The sequence below is a fragment of the Dipodomys ordii genome, unplaced genomic scaffold, assembly GCF_000151885.1.
Source record: "Dipodomys ordii isolate 6190 unplaced genomic scaffold, Dord_2.0 Scaffold12, whole genome shotgun sequence".
NCBI lineage: Eukaryota > Metazoa > Chordata > Mammalia > Rodentia > Heteromyidae > Dipodomys > Dipodomys ordii.
Genome location: NW_012267228.1, coordinates 3,275,672 through 3,292,580, shown reverse-complemented (window position 1 = coordinate 3,292,580; position 16,909 = coordinate 3,275,672). Strand labels below are relative to the sequence as shown.

Below are 16,909 nucleotides of genomic sequence, written 5' to 3'. Positions count from 1 at the left end.
TGTGTGTGTGTGTGTGTGTGTGTGTGGAGATCCTATCCTGAGAACCCATTTAGGTGTGTGTGTGTGTGTGTGTGTATCCTATCCTGAGAACCCCAGTATGTCCATGTTAAGAGATAAAGAATTTAGGTGTGTGTGTGTGTCCCCATCCGTTCCTGTGTCTGTGTTTCCTGGGGTTTGAATTCAAGGCCTGAGCACCATCCTTGAACTTCTTTGTCTCAAGGCTAGTGCCCTACCACTTGAGCCACAGTGCCACTTCTGGCCTTTTCTGAGTAGTTTATTGGAGATAAGAATCTCATAGGTAAAAAAAAAAAAAAAAAGAATCTCATAGGTACTTTTCTGCCTGGGCTGGCTTCCAACTTCGATCCTCATATTTCAGCCTCCTGAGTAGCTAGGATTATAGGCATGAGCCACCAATGCACACCAACACCAATCAGCTTTTAATTCTGATTCAGTAGTAGCAGTCTCCTACACCTCTGATTAAAAGAAAAGTTATAATATTTTAATAAAAGCTAAAATACATGTAAGTAATATGTATGTATTAAATTGTATGTGAATTTTGCTTCCATAAACTTGATGTGAGTTGTTGTATTCCTAATTGTAAGGAAGAGATCTTTATTCCTGCCATGAGAAAAAGTAAAAATAGAAGAACTGAAAATTCCAGTTTATCACAGAATGATTGATGACTTCAGTATTCTAACTCTGCATCTTGCTTCCTTATCAGGGGGCAAGTCTTAGGGACAAGGCTCTGAAAAAGTACTGCTTTGGGTGAAACTGCAATTGAGACAGGTCCTGTCCCTAGGAGGTGGGCAGCCACATACTTATTCATGAACGTATTTACTATTTTGGACAGCAGCAGATTTGGTCCTTTACTGGATGCTCCCTTGTTACATCTCAGTAACCTTTTTTTTTTTTTTTAATTGTTCCTGGGGCTTGAACTCAGGGACTGGGCTTTGTCCCTGAGCTTTTTCACTCAAGGCTAGTGCTCTACCATTTTGAGCCACATTCCACTTACTGTTTTCTGGTAGTTAATTGGAGATGAGTATCACGGTCTTTCTTGCCTGGCTGGTGTCAAACTGCAATCTTCAGATCTCAGCCTCTAGCCTCCTGAGTAGCAGGATTACAGGCATGAGCCACCAGCACCTGGCTAATAGTTTCTTTTTGGATAGGGCCCAATTTATGTCATCTGAGGTCACAAAGAACTTGCTGAGAATAGAAATGTTGGATTAGAACATTTGAACTTTCTCTTAAATTACATATTTTTCTTTCTTGGAGTCTCAACAATAAATGAGATTGAATGACATGGTATATTTCAGCAATAGAAAATTCAAGTTTCATTTTAGGTCATAGCAAAAGCCAGGAGTCCCAAATGCCAAGGTCCTCAACTAGTTATATTATTATCTTAGATACAGGTAATTCTTTGAGGGTTAGAAGGAAATAAGAGATCTGATAGTAGAGCATGATATACTCCTGGATTACAAATTAAGCTTCTTCATATAAGAGGCTTCTTTCTTATTCTCACATTGGTCTGGAACTTGGTTCAGAACATTTAAAAGTATTTCAAGATGAAGAATCTGCTGTCCTCAAGGTCCCTAATGTCTCAGCAATTATTTTTATTAATGTACATCATTGGACAAGGGGTTTTCATTGTAACATTTCTACATATACGTACAATTGAATAAAAATACTTTTATCAGGCCTGGGCCCTGTCCCTGAGCTGCTTTTTGCTCAAGGCTAATGCTCTACCACTTGAGTGACAGCACCATTTCCGGCTTCTTCTGTTTATGTGGTACTGAGGAATCTAACCCAGGGCTTTATGCGTGGTAGGCAAGCACTCTATCACTAAGCCACATTCCCAGCCCTTGAATAAAATTTTTTTCAGCATTTTGTATATATGTAAGTGTGTATGTATATGCGTGTATGTGTATACCCATGCCTATGTCTGTGCCTGTACTGAACTTAGGATCACTCACTCTTACTCACTTTTTTCAATCATATGTGGCACTCTACCATTTGAACCCCACCTTCAGTTTTGGCCTTTTGATGGTTAATTGTATACCCAGATTGGCTTCAAACCACAATCCTCAGATCTCAGCCTCCTGAGTAGTTGGGATTATTAGATGCAAACCATTACCCTTTGCTTATTTTCTGTTAGGAGTAAAATCTCTTGATATTCACAATAGGAACAAAATGGATGTACACATTAAAAATTTTAGTTGCATTGAAATAGCATAAAGAACTTCAATGAGATAATTGCCCCAGTGGCTCATGCCTATAATCATGAGATCTGAGGATTAGGATTCAAAGTGAACTCAGTCAGGAAAATCCAAGAAACTTTAGTCTCAAATTAACTAGCAAAGATCCAAAGGTAAAGGTACAGCTCAAGTGGTAGAATGCTACCCTTGAGTGAAGAAAAGCAAATGAGAGTGTGAGACTCTGAATCCAAACCCAAGTACTAGTATATGATATAAACTAGCGTGAAATCTGGGCCTGATAGGGTTCACCTACAATCCCAGTTATTCAGGAAGAAGACATATAATAACAGGATCACAGTTTAAAACTGACTCCAGCAGAAGTCAGGAGACTCTACATCAAAAATGAGATAATATGGTACTATGACTCAATTATTTGAGGCCTTGAGTTCAGTCCTTTAGTACCATAAAATAAATTGAATGAATTAAATGGAGGAGGGAGAAAGAAAAGGAGTGGATGCTGGCTGATCTCCTGGAGAAAATGTGGACCCACAAGTCTTCATCTAAAATAATAATAAAACAATCTACTGTGGCTAATGTTAGTAAGTTTATTTTTAGTCCTTTTTCTATTTGGTTGTTTTATGTCATTTATTTATTCATCAGCATTGGTTACAATAATATTCTTCTAATTTCTCTAGGTGTTTTGCTATGCATTATAGTGTCCAGTAACTTGAGTGTATCTTCACATACAGTCACTGCTTCAGTTGGTAATTTGGAAAACAGTTTCAGCCAGCTGGGTGATTGCATCCTAGGTCTGTGTGTTTGGTTAATACCAAGCCTGCTTGCCCTCTATTTCAGTCACTCCAGACTATGTTCCTCCTCTTGCACATTTTGACTTGGAAACTTTGAATGGAATACCTCATAGCACTTCTGCTTCAGCAAAAAACAGGAAAAAAACAAAGATAGGTGAGTATGTTCTTCTCCCTTTATCTCTGTCATTAATCAGATTATGTATCAAGGCATCAGTTTGTGTGCTTGAATCTTTTCTTTACCAGCTTACTATAATTTAGTTTTCAAGAACTTATTTCCTGAGGGCTGCAGTGTTTATCAAAACAGGATTATTAACTACTTGAGTCATTTTTCCCTTTTATGCAATACAAGGAGGAATAAAACGAAAAGCAGATGGCAGTAAAGTATTGTCCCCTGACAAACTTTCCAAGGAGGATAACACAGAATGTGACCCTGAGCTGTCTGGTAGAAGCCACCTAGACAAGGTATTGGAGAGTGTGTGTGTGTGTGTCAAGGTGTGTGTGTCAAAGTGTGTGTGTGTGTCAAAGTGTGTGAAGGCCAGTGAGGTCTACTGAGGGCCAGCTTGATTTCTTGCATTTTAGGAAGCAAATAATTAGGGAGCAGAAAAACAGGTGGAATCTGCTAACAGCAAAGTTTGAACGAGAGTCTCAGACTTGATCTCTGCCACATCATTGTTTTTTCTTTTTTTGGGTCCGGTTGTGGGGCCTGAACTCTGGGTCTGGGCGCTGTCCCTCAGCTCTTCAGCTCAAGGCTAGCACTCTACCACTTGAGCCACAGCGCCACATCCGGCTTTTTTCTTTTTGATTATGTGGTGCTGAGGAATCAAACCCAGGGCCTCATGCATGCAAGGCAAGCACTCTACCACTGAGCCACCTTCCCTGCCCCTAATTACTCCTTTTTTATTTTCATTTATTTTACTTAATTGTTTTGTGTGTGGTATTAGATATTGTATGCTAGGCAAGTACATTGCCACTTGAGCCACATTCTTAGCCTTATTGGTTATTTACTTTATCTTTTTACCTTTGTATTTTAGCAGTACTAGAGTTTGAACTCAGAGCTTAAGTAGATACTCTACCACTAGAGTGTTTATTTATTGTGTTTTTGGGCTGGTACTTGAGCTTGACTTCAGAGACTCATGATTTTACATTTTTTTTCTCAAGGTTGGCACTTTACCACTTGAGCCACACCTCTACTTCTTGCTTTTTGCTGGTTCATTGGAGATGAGTCTTCTGGATAAATTGAGATAACTTGAACTGCAGCTAGTTGTTGTCGCCTATTCCTGAAACGATATCATTCACAAGATCTATTTCACATGTTTGTGAAACTTCCTAAACACTGCCTCTAATTCTGTTTTAGCTACCTTTGTTTTGTTTACGTATAGATAAATATCTATTAGAGAAGATAGATATGATCTATCTAGATATCTATTGGTAGACATATCTTGACATAGATATATCAATAGATACACATCTTGTCTAATTTTCCTAAAAACTCAGAATTTGCATTAATATCTACACAATTCCCTGAGAGAATAAGTGAGATTCTTCCTGAGACACAAAATGTGTAATTGCTTCAACTCAGATATGAAGTCAGATCTTCCTAGTTACTAAGTCCATATTTTTTTTTTTCTTTTGTCAGTCGTGAGGCTTGAACTCTGGGGTTGGGCGCTGTCCCTGCGGCGCTCTTCAGCTCAACAGGAGTGCTCTACCACTTGAGTCACAGTGCTACCTCGGGTTTTTTAGTGGTTTATTAGAGATAAGAGTGTCACGGACTTTCTTGCCCAGGCTGGCTTTGAACTGTGATCCTCAGATTTCAGCCTCCTGAGTAACTAGGATTACAGGCATGAGCTACCAGTTCCTGGCAAGTCCATAAATTTCTAAGCATACCTTGATGCCTTGGTTTGCCTAGTTGTTCAGCCCTAAATAAAAATGAACCCCAAGTGGTAGTTTTTATTTACGTTCCCATGTTAAATTGTGCTCTAGATTTTGGTGAAAGAAATATGGTGATGGAATAAAAATATGGCAGCAAGGCTCAAGTGGTAGCATGCATGCCTAGAAGGCACAAGGCCCTGAATTCAAATCCCAGTACTGACAAAAAAGGAAATCTCCATGTAATAAAAGTGAAATTTTTTACATGAATTGAATGCATAGTTGGACTGTCTTTGTAAAAATTAGACTAACAGCTGAGCACTGATGGCTCATGCCTGTAATCCTTGCTACTCAGGAGGCTGAGATCTGAGAATCACCATTCAAAGCCAGCCCAGGCTCCAAAGTCTGTGAGACTTCTTTTCTCCAAATAATTACCAAAAGCTAGAAGTGGAGCTGTGGCTCAAGTGGTAGAGTGCTAGTGCTGAGCAAAAATGCTCAGACAGTTGCCTAGGCCTTGAGTTCAAGCCTAGGCTAGCTCCCCCCCCCCCCCCCCAATATTAGATTAACATAGAAAACTTACTTGTTCTTTTGATTGCTGTTACTTTCCTAGCAGGAGTCCATTGAGATGGAAGGAAAGAAGTCAGTGTCACTACAAAATTACCATGCTTTTTTCCGAGAGCTGGACATTGAAGTCTTCTCTATTCTACACTGTGGGCTTGTGACAAAGGTCATCCTAGATACTGACATGCACACTGAAGTAAGTGACTGACTGTAATCCGAAAGTCTAACATTTCAGAAAGTTCCTTAGGTCCATTCTTATTTTTAGGAAAGGAATGACGGGAGGGAGGGCTGGGTGCTGGTAGGTCATGCCTGTAATCCTACTACTCAGGAAGCTGCAATCTGAGGTTCTCAGTTCAAAAAGTCTATGAGACTCGTATGTCCAATTAAATAACAAAAAAGCTAGAAGTGGAGCTGTGACTCAAGTAGTAGAATGCTAGCCTTGGCCCTGAGCTGAAGCTTCAGTGTCCCGTCCCCGCTCCCCCACCTCCCAAAACAGAAATACCTCCATAAGCAACAGTGTGACTGAAAAAAGTTAGCTACTGGGGTATAACTGAGTAGTAGAATACTTGCTCAGCATGTGGTCAGGCTTGGGGTAGAGAAAGCAGGTGAGTCCTTGACTCCAAGGCCTGTGTATGTGGGAGAGAGGAGTAGTCATCTTCATCCTGATGTTTGTAAGTGGTACACTTGTTATAGTGTGCTAAACATTATAAAATGTAATAGTGTGATCCTTTAGGTTAGAAATAGCAAGCTACTTAGATTAGTTTTATGATGGGCATTATTGTAGCTTATGTTGGTCAATGCTGTTTTCACTTTTTCATGACATTTTTCAGTATCCAACAGATGCCATTGTTTTGGTTTTTGGTGGTACTGGGTTTGAACTAAGGGCCTCATACTGGCCATGCAGGCCATCTCCTCCTGAGCCACACCTCTAGCCCCAGATGTCTTTTTTGCACTTATAGTAATCTAGACTCTTGTAGAGCAGTATTACAAACTATCCTGCTTGCCTTTTTTTGTTGTTCTTTTTGTCGGTTGTAAGGCTTGAACTCTGGGCTTGGGTGCAATCCCTGAGCTCTTCAGTTCAAGGCAAACACTCTATCACTTGAGCCACAGCGCCACTTACCATTTCCTAGTGGTTTATTGGAGATAAGAGTCTCATGAGCTTTTCTGCCCATGCTGACTTTGAACTGTGACCCTCAGATCTCAGCCTCCTGAGTTAGCTAGGATTACAGGTGTGAGCCACTGGGACCTGGCTCTGCTTGCCTTTTTTTTTGGGTCCTGTCATGGGGCCTGGGCGCTGTTCCTCAACTCTTCAGCTCAAGGCTAGCGCTCTACCACTCGAGCCACAGCGCTACTTCTGGCTTTTTTCTTTTTTCTTTTTTTGTTCTGGTCGTGGGGCCTGAACTCTGGGCCTGGGCGCTGTCCCTCAGCTCTTCAGCTCAAGGCTAGCACTCTACCACTTGAGCCACAGCGCTACTTCCGGCTTTTTTCTTTTTGCTTATGTGGTGCTGAGGAATTGAACCCAGGGCCTCAGGCATGCAAGGCAAGCGCTCTACCACTGAGCTACCTTCCCAGCCGGCTTTTTTCTTTTTGCTTATGTGGTGCTGAGGAATCGAACCCAGGGCCTCATGCATGCAAGGCAAGCGCTCTACCACTGAGCCACCTTCCCAGCCCTCTGCTTGCCTTTTTATAGGTTATATTCTGATAGAAAAAATAAATACACTTGACAATATCTGCTCATGGATGGTCCTGTACTAATGATCGGTAAACACTATCAAAGTTGGTAGTGGAGGACATTTCCTCAAGGAAAGAGTTAAGAGTCCTACCTCTCCTTTTTTACATCTTCTGGGCTAGAAACAAACACGTTATCTTTTGATCCTTTTCCCTCCTAAGTAGCTGAGATTATAGGCACAGGCCTAAACACTTGACTAGAAGATACCTTTTTTTTGGGGGGGGGCTGTGCTAGAGTTTGAATTCAGGACTCTACCATTTGGGCTGTGTCCCCAGCTCTTTTTTAGCTTTCTTTTTTAGCTTTTTAAGGAGGGTCATCCATATTTGTTCAGTGCTAGCCTCAAACCTCAGTCTTCTTACCAACATCCTCTCTGGAAACTGAACTCAAGCTAACACTTAGATGTGATCTCGCTAACGTTTCCCAGGCAGACTTCAGACCCTCCTCCTGTGATAACTTGTAATCAGACTCTCCAAATTGCTAGGATTACAGGCATGAGAGGCTGGAGACATTGTGGCTAGTCAGCAGATACCTTTTTTTTTTTTTTTTTTGGGTGGTAATGGGATTTCAGCCTGTTCTAGTACATGCTAAACAAGTGCTCTACCACTTGAATAACTCTACCAGCCAACTGCAGATAACTTTTAAAAAGAGATTTTAGTGAAAAGTAGAGATTCTCCAGACTAAAAACAATTGAAATATCATGAATTCTTACAAGATTATAGGCATATTTTGCTTTTGGAACAGGATCATATTACCTTTTTGTCTAGACTGGCCTCAAACTTGTGGTTCTCCTGCCTCTGTTTCCCACTAGGTGGGATTACTGGCAAACTTATTTTGACTTCTGATAAATTGACAGAACAGTCATTCTTTATATGTAGTAGAGAGATTTTATTTTTTTCCCTTTCACATTAGAAGTCAGGTTCTTGCTCAGCACTGGTGGCTCATACCTGTAAAAAAGGTTACACAGGAGACTGATACCTGTAGTATTCTCAGTTCAAAGCCACCCCATGCAGAAGTGTGAGACTTTATATCGAGTTAACTAGCACAATGCTGGACTGGAGGCATGGCTCAAGTGGCAGTTTGCCAGCCATATGCAAGAAAGCCTAGCCAGGGTGAGGTTCTGAGTCAAGCCCACAAAAGAAAGTAGTCAAGTTCTTTACCTACCATCCATGGGTGAGTGGAGAGAATGTGAAATGTGCCAGCACTGCAGTGTGTAGAATACACTTAGACTTAATCTCCCTTTCCTCATAAAACAGGCTACAGAGGTTATGCAACTTGGGCCTCCTGAGCTGCTTTTCTTACTAGAAGATCTCTCCTACAAGTTAGAGAATAAGCTGACACCTTCTTTTGCCAAGAGAATTCCCTTCTTCAAGGTGAGTGGAGGCAGAGAAATAGGACTTGAGCTTAGTGGATGTGGAAACAAGTAAATGTTAGTAATGAGTAAGTTGTCCCTTTTGTGTTTGGGTCACTGGGTAACAGCCTCAGATGTATAGAACAGGTATAAATGTGTACATCTAGCATGTAGGGGACAAGTGGTAAAATGTGACATTTGAACATTAATGCATCTGGTTCCTTGGTTCTTTCTTTGTATTATTTGGTCTGCATTCCTGTCACGCTATATACTTCCTGGTTCAGCCTGAACTACAGTGCTCCTATTTATGTTTTCTGCATAGCTGAGGAATACCTACTTTATACTTTGTTTACCCCATTTGTTCTGATGGGCCTGTTTCTTTTTTTTGGTCGGTCATGGGGCTTGAACTCTGAGCCTGGGCAATGTCCCTCAGCCCTTCAGCTCAAGGTGACCAGTCTACCACTTAAGCCACAGCACTACTTCTGCTTTTCTGGTGGTTTATTGGAGATAAGAGTGTCACAGACTTTCATGCCCAGGTTGGCTTTGAATCACGATCCTCAGATCTCAGCTTTCTGAATAGGTAGGATTACAGGCATGAGCCACTAGTTCCCTGCTGGGCCTAAGTTTCTTTTTTTTTTTTTGCCAGTCGTGGGGCCTGAACTCTGGGCCTGGCCGCTGTCGCTCAGCTCTTCAGCTCAAGGCTAGCACTCTACCACTTGAGCCACAGTGCAGTGCCACTTCTGGCTTTTTCTGCTTATGTGGTGCTGAGGAATCGATCCCAAGGCCTCATGCATGCAAAGCAAGCGCTCTACCACTGAGCCACCTTCCCAGCCCTGGGCCTAAGTTTCTTAATCAAACAATATTATTACTCCACAAAAACCATTCTCTTGATAATTCTTTTGTCAGAATAGCATACTAAAGAGCTAAGCACTGGTGGCTCATACTTATAATCCTAGCTACTCAGAAGGCTGAGATCTGAGGATGGAAGTTCAAAGCCATCAAGGGCAGGAAAGTCCTTGAGACTCTTATCTGCAATTAACCACTAGAAAACCAGAAGTGGTGTTGTGGCTCAAAGTAGTAGAGTGTTAGTCTTGAGCAAAAAGGCTTAGGGACAGTGCCTAGGTCTTGAGTTCAAGCTCCAGGACTGACCCCGCCCCCTAAAAAATTGCATACTAGGCAAGTGGCTCAGGTCTCCTTCCACTCATACCTGGGATCATAACTCCTTAAATGCATTTTTTTTTTTTTTTTGGTCAGCTGTGGGGCTTGAACCCAGGACCTGGTTGCTGTCTCTGAGTTCTTCTGCTCAAGGCTAGTGCTCTACCACTTTGAGTCACAGCTCCACTTACAGTTTTTTGTTTTTTTTTTGGGTCCGGTCGTGGGGCCTGAACTCTGGGCCTGGGCGCTGTCCCTCAGCTCTTCAGCTCAAGGCTAGCGCTCTACCACTTGAGCCACAGCACCGCTTCTGGCTTTTTTCTTTTTGCTTATGTGGTGCTGGGGAATCGAACCCAGGGCCTCATGCATGCAAGGCAAGCGCTCTACCCCTGAGCCACCTTCCCATCCCAACTTACAGTTTTTTTAATTGATGAGTCTCACAGACTTTCTTGCACAGACTGGCATTGAACCATGATCCTCAGACCTCAGCCTTCTGAGTAGCTATAGGCATTAGCTACAGACGCCAGCCTTAATGATTGCAGAGCTCTGTCCAGTAGTTTCTTTCCCCATATGTCTGATTTTATTGTAGAATAAAGGAAGCTGGAATGTTGGATTCTCACATCTCCATCAGAAATCTACCCAGGAAGTTGTTCATTGTGTTGTTCAGCTATTGGCCCCAATGTGTAACCATTTGGAGAACATTCACAACTACTTCCAGGTCAGAGATTATCTCACTGTCTTAGAGACTTAGAAATCACTAAGTCAACATAAGAGTTCAGTTGTTGATGAGAAAAATTAAGGAAAATTGTAATTGCTAGAGAACCTGTCTTAAGATCTTCTTTCTTTTTTAGTGTTCAGTTGCTGAGACTCATGCTGCTGACAGGCAGGGAGGGAAAACTCAGGAATCCCACATAATGTCTTCCTGTTATCAGAAGCTGCTGCAGATTTTTCACAGCCTTTTTGCTTGGTAAGTATTTATGGAAGGTGTACAAGTAAGTAGTGTTAAGTATGCAGTTAAGGTAGAGAGAAGGAAAAAAATATGGAAACTTTATGTCACTATGCTTTTTCTACATTTGCTCTTGCACCCCTTCCTTTTATGGAGCCATTATTATTAACTCATGTGGTAATCTTCTGACAATATGAGCAACCAAGAACGAAACCAGGGCATCAAGCTTGGTGGGCATGTACTCTACTACTTGAGCCATGCTCTCAGCCCATTTTGCTTTGTTATTTTTTTAGATATGGTCTTGCTTTTTCCTTGGGTTAGCCTGAATCACAATCTTCCTATTTATGCTTTTCACATAGTTGGAATGACAAATTTGTGCCACTGCATCCAGATTCTTATTAGTAGGATGGGGTTTCAGAGACTTTGGCCTAGGTTTTTCTTTTTTCTTTTTTTTTGTCGGTCGTGGGGCTTGAACTCTGGGCCTGGGTGCTGTCCCTCAGCTCTTCAGCTCAAGGCGAGCGCTCTACCACTTGAGCTACAGCGCCACTTCCGGTTTTTCTGGTGGTTTATTGGAGATAGGAGTCTCACGGTCTCTCCTGCCCGGGCTGGCTTTGAACCTCGATCCTCAGATCTCAGCCTCCTGAGTAGCTAGGATTACAGGCGTGAGCCACCAGCACCCGGCTGGCCTAGGTTTTTCTAGAACCACATTCTTCTCAATCTCTGCCTCCTAAATAGCTGGAATTACAGAAGTGAGCCCCTTCTTAGTCTTATTGAATTGTGTAATAACCGGGGGGAGTGTATGTAGTAAGATATATCTGTAGTACTAGTTACTTGGGATGCTGAGGTGAATGTATTGATTCAGCTGCTATGTTTGGGTGACATAGTGAGAACTTATTTCAAAAAATAACAAGACTAAAAGCATGTATTTATTCTTATTTTTTGCTAGTTCTGGGGCTGGTACTAAGGGCCTTGTACTCTTGTTCAACTTTTGTATTTAAAGCTTGTGATCTACCACTTGAGCCATACTTCCATTTCTAGCTTTTTAGTGGTTAATTGGAAGTAAGAGTCTCACAGTTTCCTGCCTGGGCTGGCTTTGAACTGTTATCCTCAGATCTCAGCCTCCTGACTAGCTAGGATTATAGGTATATGCCACTGCCAACTAGCTGAGGCTTTTAGTTAAGGAATTGTTTCTAAATAAGTTGTAATTAAATCTCAAATTATGTTGTAAAGAGTTAAGCACATTCTCAGCTAGCATTTCTCAGAACACTGCATAAGCACTGAGGCTTGATGAGGTCCTTAAAGGGTAGATAGACTGTAGGGAGATAGAGAGTTGGAAGGCACATCTTGGAGAAAGTAGAATAAGGATGTGTATCTTTTAAATCCTTCTAGTCTTCAGAGATAGGTCCTCTCACATCCATCCCTTTACACAGGTTTTCAGGGCAAGCTTTCCCAAGCTTAAATGTATGCTTAATTTTATCTTCTGAGCTATAGGTATTTATATCCAGCTGACTGCTGAGTGCCCACTTAGATGTGTCATCAACACCTCGTCCAAAATGAATGTATCATCTCTTTCCCCAGCTCTGCATGGCTCAGTAAATGGCAACCCCAGTTGTCTGAGTAAAAAACCAGGAGCTATGTTCTGGACACTTTCTCTCTGCTGTTTACTGTTTCCCCTTCCCCTTCTGATTCTGTCTTCTAGGTGACATTCAGTTAGTCATCTGTTCCTGTCTCCGTCTCTCCACTGATTCTACCTTGCCAACATCTCTGTCCTGGACTAAGTCTCATTTCTTGTCCCTCTGATTACTACTAGGTTTTTCTTGAGTTCATACTCTTGACTAGCTTTTTAGGCCCCTACTGTCTGACTTTCCCCTATTGTCTCCCTCTGCCTGGGACCATACTGAAATCATTTGGTCACTAAGCTCGCTTTCAGCCGAAAGGATTCACACTCATACTTCCACCACATTTCCACACTTCTTGATCTTTTCAGATTCACCTCATTTCTTGAGATTTGAATTTGTATTTCACTTCTTCACAGGCATTTTCTCTAACCTATAGACTATTTAACTGTTCCCTCTTCCCAGTAACCCTTCCACTACTCTGTTAAGTCTCTCATGATTAAAACCACATTTTGGTATGATTACTTATTTGTCTTTCCTGCTAGATTGTAAGCTCTAACTAGTCATTTTTGAGTCCTTTGTACTTAAAAGGAATGAGTGATTGGACGAGATGGTTTGTGTGTATATGTGTCCATGTATACGAACAGGCACTGAAGCTTAAGCTCAGGGCCTCACAACTCTTGCTCAGATATTTTGTTCAAGGTTAACACTCTGCCACTTGAGCCATGCCTCCATTTTCAGCTTTGTGCTGGTTAATTGGATATAGTCTTGTAGACTCTTCTGCTCAGAATGGCTTTGCATTATAATCCTCAGATCTCAGCCTCCTGAGTATCTAGGATTGTAAATGTGAGCCACTGACACCCAACATTGAAAATAGATACTTCATCTAGGAGATAACAAACAGATGGCAATTAAACAAACACATAGAATGATGTTTATTATTAATAGTTATTAATAAAATGTACAATGAGATAGGGTAGCACACCCACTAACATGGCTAACTAAAAGTGTCAGCAAGAAGGTGAAACCACTGATACACTCACCTGCAGTAGTAGGACTGTAAAAAGTAGAGCTGTGGCTCCAATGGTAGAGCACCAGTTGAGCACAAGAGTTAAGTGAGAATGTTAAGTACTAAATTGTTAAGTACTGAATTTAAGCCCTAGTATTGGCCTGTGGCACACACACACATACACAGCCTGTGGCGCGCGCGCGCACACACACACACACACACACACAATAGATTTGTTGAAAAGGGTGGGTGCCATTGTGGTTTGGAAAGTTTTTATGAGGAAAAGATCTAGAAGTTCAGTTTTTTTGGGCCTTGAAGGTTGGGCAGAAGAATGTGAATGTGTAGAAAAGCAATTTTAGAGTTTTCTCCATCCAGCCATAATACAATAAAATCTGTGTTTTAAGAAAATCTTTTTGGGCCGAGCGCCAGTGGCTCACGCCTGTAATCCTAGCTACTCAGGAGGCTGAGATCTGAGAATCTCGGTTCAAAGCCAGCCTGGGCAGGAAAGACTGTGAGACTCCTATCTCCAATAAACCACTAGAAAACCGGAAGTAGCGCTGTAGCTCAAGTGGTAGAGCGTTCGCCTTGAGCTGAAGAGCTGAGGGACAGCATCCAGGCCCAGAGTTCAAGCCCCATGACCGACAAAAAAAAAAAAATCTTTTTGGTGGGGCACAGGGTTACAATTTGAAGCCAGGCTGGGTAGGAAAGTCCATGAGAGTCTTACTTCCAATTAACCAGCACAAAGCTGGGAGTGGAGAAGGGGCTTAAGTGGTAAAGTGCCAATCTTTTTTAAAATTTATTTTTAAAATTGCTATTACAAAGGTGATAAACGGGGGGGGGGGGATTTTGGTGCGGGGGGGGGTTCGGAGGTCGTGGTCGTGGTCGAGTAATCGCCTGGGGGGGGGGGGGGGGGGGGGGGGGGGTTACCGGTTCATAAATCAGATAATGAGTACATTTCTTTTGGGACATTGTTACTCCTTCCCTCCTATCATATGATTTTTCCCTCCTGGCCCCGTCTGCAAGTTGTATAGTTCATTTTCAATACAGTAGAGTGCCAATCTTGAGTGAAAAAGCTAAAGGGACCGCACCCAAGCCCTGAGTTCAGCACCAAAAAGAAAAAAGAAAAAACCTTTTTGGTAGACATATATAAGATGAATTAGAAAGGAACACACACCTAGTTAGAAAATACTGCCATGAACTACTCATGTGACAAGGAAAAAGGCCTTGTCTAAAGTGCTGGGCTTGAGAAGAACTTTCAAGACTTGTTAACGTAGAGAAAGGGATACTTTCTATTTTTAGCACATGCCCATAGAGATTTTTTTTTTTTTGGTCACCTTTTGAGCCACCTTCCCAGCCCTTCCCCGTAGAGAATTTTGATGTAGAAATTCTGTATGTTGACTTAGATTTTGCAGAAGACTGACATCCTTGAGATGTAGGGAATGAGAAAATAACACACTGAGTGCTGTTAGATTTTTTTTCTTTTTTTTTTTTTTTTTGGGTCTGGTCGTGGGGCCTGAACTCTGGGCCTGGGCACTGTGCTAGCGCTCTACCACTTGAGCCACAGTGCCACTTCCGGCTTTTTTCTTTTTGTTTATGTGGTGCTGGGAATCGAACCCAGGGCCTCAGGCATGCAAGGCAAGCCCTCTACCACTGAGCCACCTTCCCAGCCCCGCTGTTAGATTTTTAAGGAAAGACTATTTGGGAACATTTGGACTTAGAGCTATGATTGAATTTGATACTTGAAACTTAACAGTTCTCTGCAAACCTGTTGACTTGCTGCTGGTACAGGCTGGAGGCCTCCAATGCTGTCCAAATAATCTTCTCAAAGCCAAGAAAACCTCTTAACCACCTTATCTTGACTCTCTTTTAGGAGTGGATTTTTTCACACTGGAAATCGTAATTTGCTATACTCAGGCCTTGAGGTCCTTGCTAGCCGGCTGAAGCAGATAGAACGGGATCACCCGTTGGATGAGCTGATCAGGTAGGTGAAACTGTGTCCTAGAGTATGTTTCCAAGAAATGTGAAGGAAGTTTATATTTTCAGGTTTTTCTTACTGTGTGAACTTTTTCACTTATGAATTCTGATAAATTTTGAAGCCCTAAAAAAAAATCTTGAATAAATTCATGCATACATCAGCCTATAAATTGTAATGATGATAAAAAACATTATCCTCCTACTTAAGTTTCATTTTTGGTTAAAGTAGGGATTCAAACTGAATAGGCTGTCCTCAAGCTTGCAGTCTTTCTGCCTCATCCCCCCATGTGCTGAGATTGCAGGTGTGTGCTACTATACCTAGCTCTTAATCAACTTTTTTTTTGCCAGTCCTGGGGCTTGAACTCGGGCCTGGCCTCTGTCCCTGAGCTTCTTGTTTGTTTGTTTGTGTCGGTCATAGGGCTTGAACTCTGGGCCTGAGCGCTGTCCCTCAGCTCTTCAGCTCAAGGCTAGCGCTCTACTACTTGAGCTATAGTGCCACTTCTGGTTTTCTGGTGGTTTATTGGAGATAAGAGTTTCACAGCCTTTCCTGCCCAGGCTAGCTTTGAGCCACGATCCTCAGATCTCAGCCTCCTGAGTAGGGTTACAGGCATGAGCCATCAGCTCCTGGCTTTCCCTGAGCTTGCTAGCACTCTACCACATGAACCATAGTGCCACTTTTGGCTTTTTCTGTTTATGTGCTACTGAGATATTGAACCCAGGGTTTCATGCATGCAAGACAAAGCACTCTACCACTAAGCCACATTCCAGCCCTTAGTTACCTATTAATTATCCAAGGGTCTAGTCTATCTTCCAACAGAGCTAGGTATGTAGATAATAGCTAAGTATTAGAGATTGCCAGTATTCTTCCACTTGTCTATGAGAAAGACTGATGGCTAGGAAAAAAAGATGGAGATAAATCTGGGCCTTGATCTTGCTTGGCTGTTTTGCTCACAGCTGGCTCTTGAGCCACACCTCCAGTCTGGCATTTTGCTGGATTAGCTGATTATTTTGCTGCCTTAGCTTTGAACCTACATCTTCCAGGTCTTAACCTCCTGAGTAACTAGGATTATAGATGTGAGCCGCTGGTGCTTGTTTCTTCCTTTCTTTACTTTAAATAGACTGCTTTAGTCAATAGTGGGTGTGTGCATCTACAATCTCAGCTACTTGAATGGTTGAGGCAGGAGAATTACAGAGTTAAGACTGTTCTTGACAACATAGCAAGACTAATCTCAAAATAAAACTATTCAAAAGTAAGAAGGCCAAGAAACACATTGAGGACTCAACATCCCTGACAATAAGGAAATGCAAATCAGAACAACTTTGGGATTCCATCTTACTACAGTAAGCACTTTACCACTTGAACCTGAGCTCCATTTCTGCTTTTTGGGTTTTTTTGCTGGTACTGGGGCTTGAACTCTAGGCCTAGACAGTCCATGAGCTTCTTCTGCTCAAGGCCAGTGCTCTACCACTTGGCTTTTTCTGTGATTAATTAGAAGTAAGAGTCTCACAGACTTTCCTGCACAGGCTGGCTTTAAAGCACAATCCTCAGATCTCAGCCTCCTGAGTAGCTAGGATTGTATGTGTGAGCCACCAGTGTCTGGCTCCACTTCTGCTTTTTGATAGTTAATTGGAGTTAAGACTCTCATGGACTTTCCTGCCTGTGCTGGCTTCAAACCTCAGTCCTCAGATATTAGCTTCTTCAGTAGC

At 42.1% G+C, this 16,909-nt stretch overlaps 1 protein-coding gene across 1 annotated transcript in view; it reads left to right on the top strand.

Moving 5' to 3' along the window:
- Positions 1–16,909, top strand: part of Fancd2 (Fanconi anemia, complementation group D2) — a 75,315-nt gene that overhangs the window by 41,365 nt on the left and 17,041 nt on the right. The window contains exons 22-28 of the mRNA XM_013010343.1: positions 3,048–3,155; positions 3,351–3,463; positions 5,481–5,624; positions 8,411–8,527; positions 10,247–10,375; positions 10,509–10,624; positions 15,099–15,209. Of these exons, the coding sequence (XP_012865797.1) occupies positions 3,048–3,155; positions 3,351–3,463; positions 5,481–5,624; positions 8,411–8,527; positions 10,247–10,375; positions 10,509–10,624; positions 15,099–15,209 (838 nt within the window). The remainder of the gene's footprint in view (positions 1–3,047; positions 3,156–3,350; positions 3,464–5,480; positions 5,625–8,410; positions 8,528–10,246; positions 10,376–10,508; positions 10,625–15,098; positions 15,210–16,909) is intronic.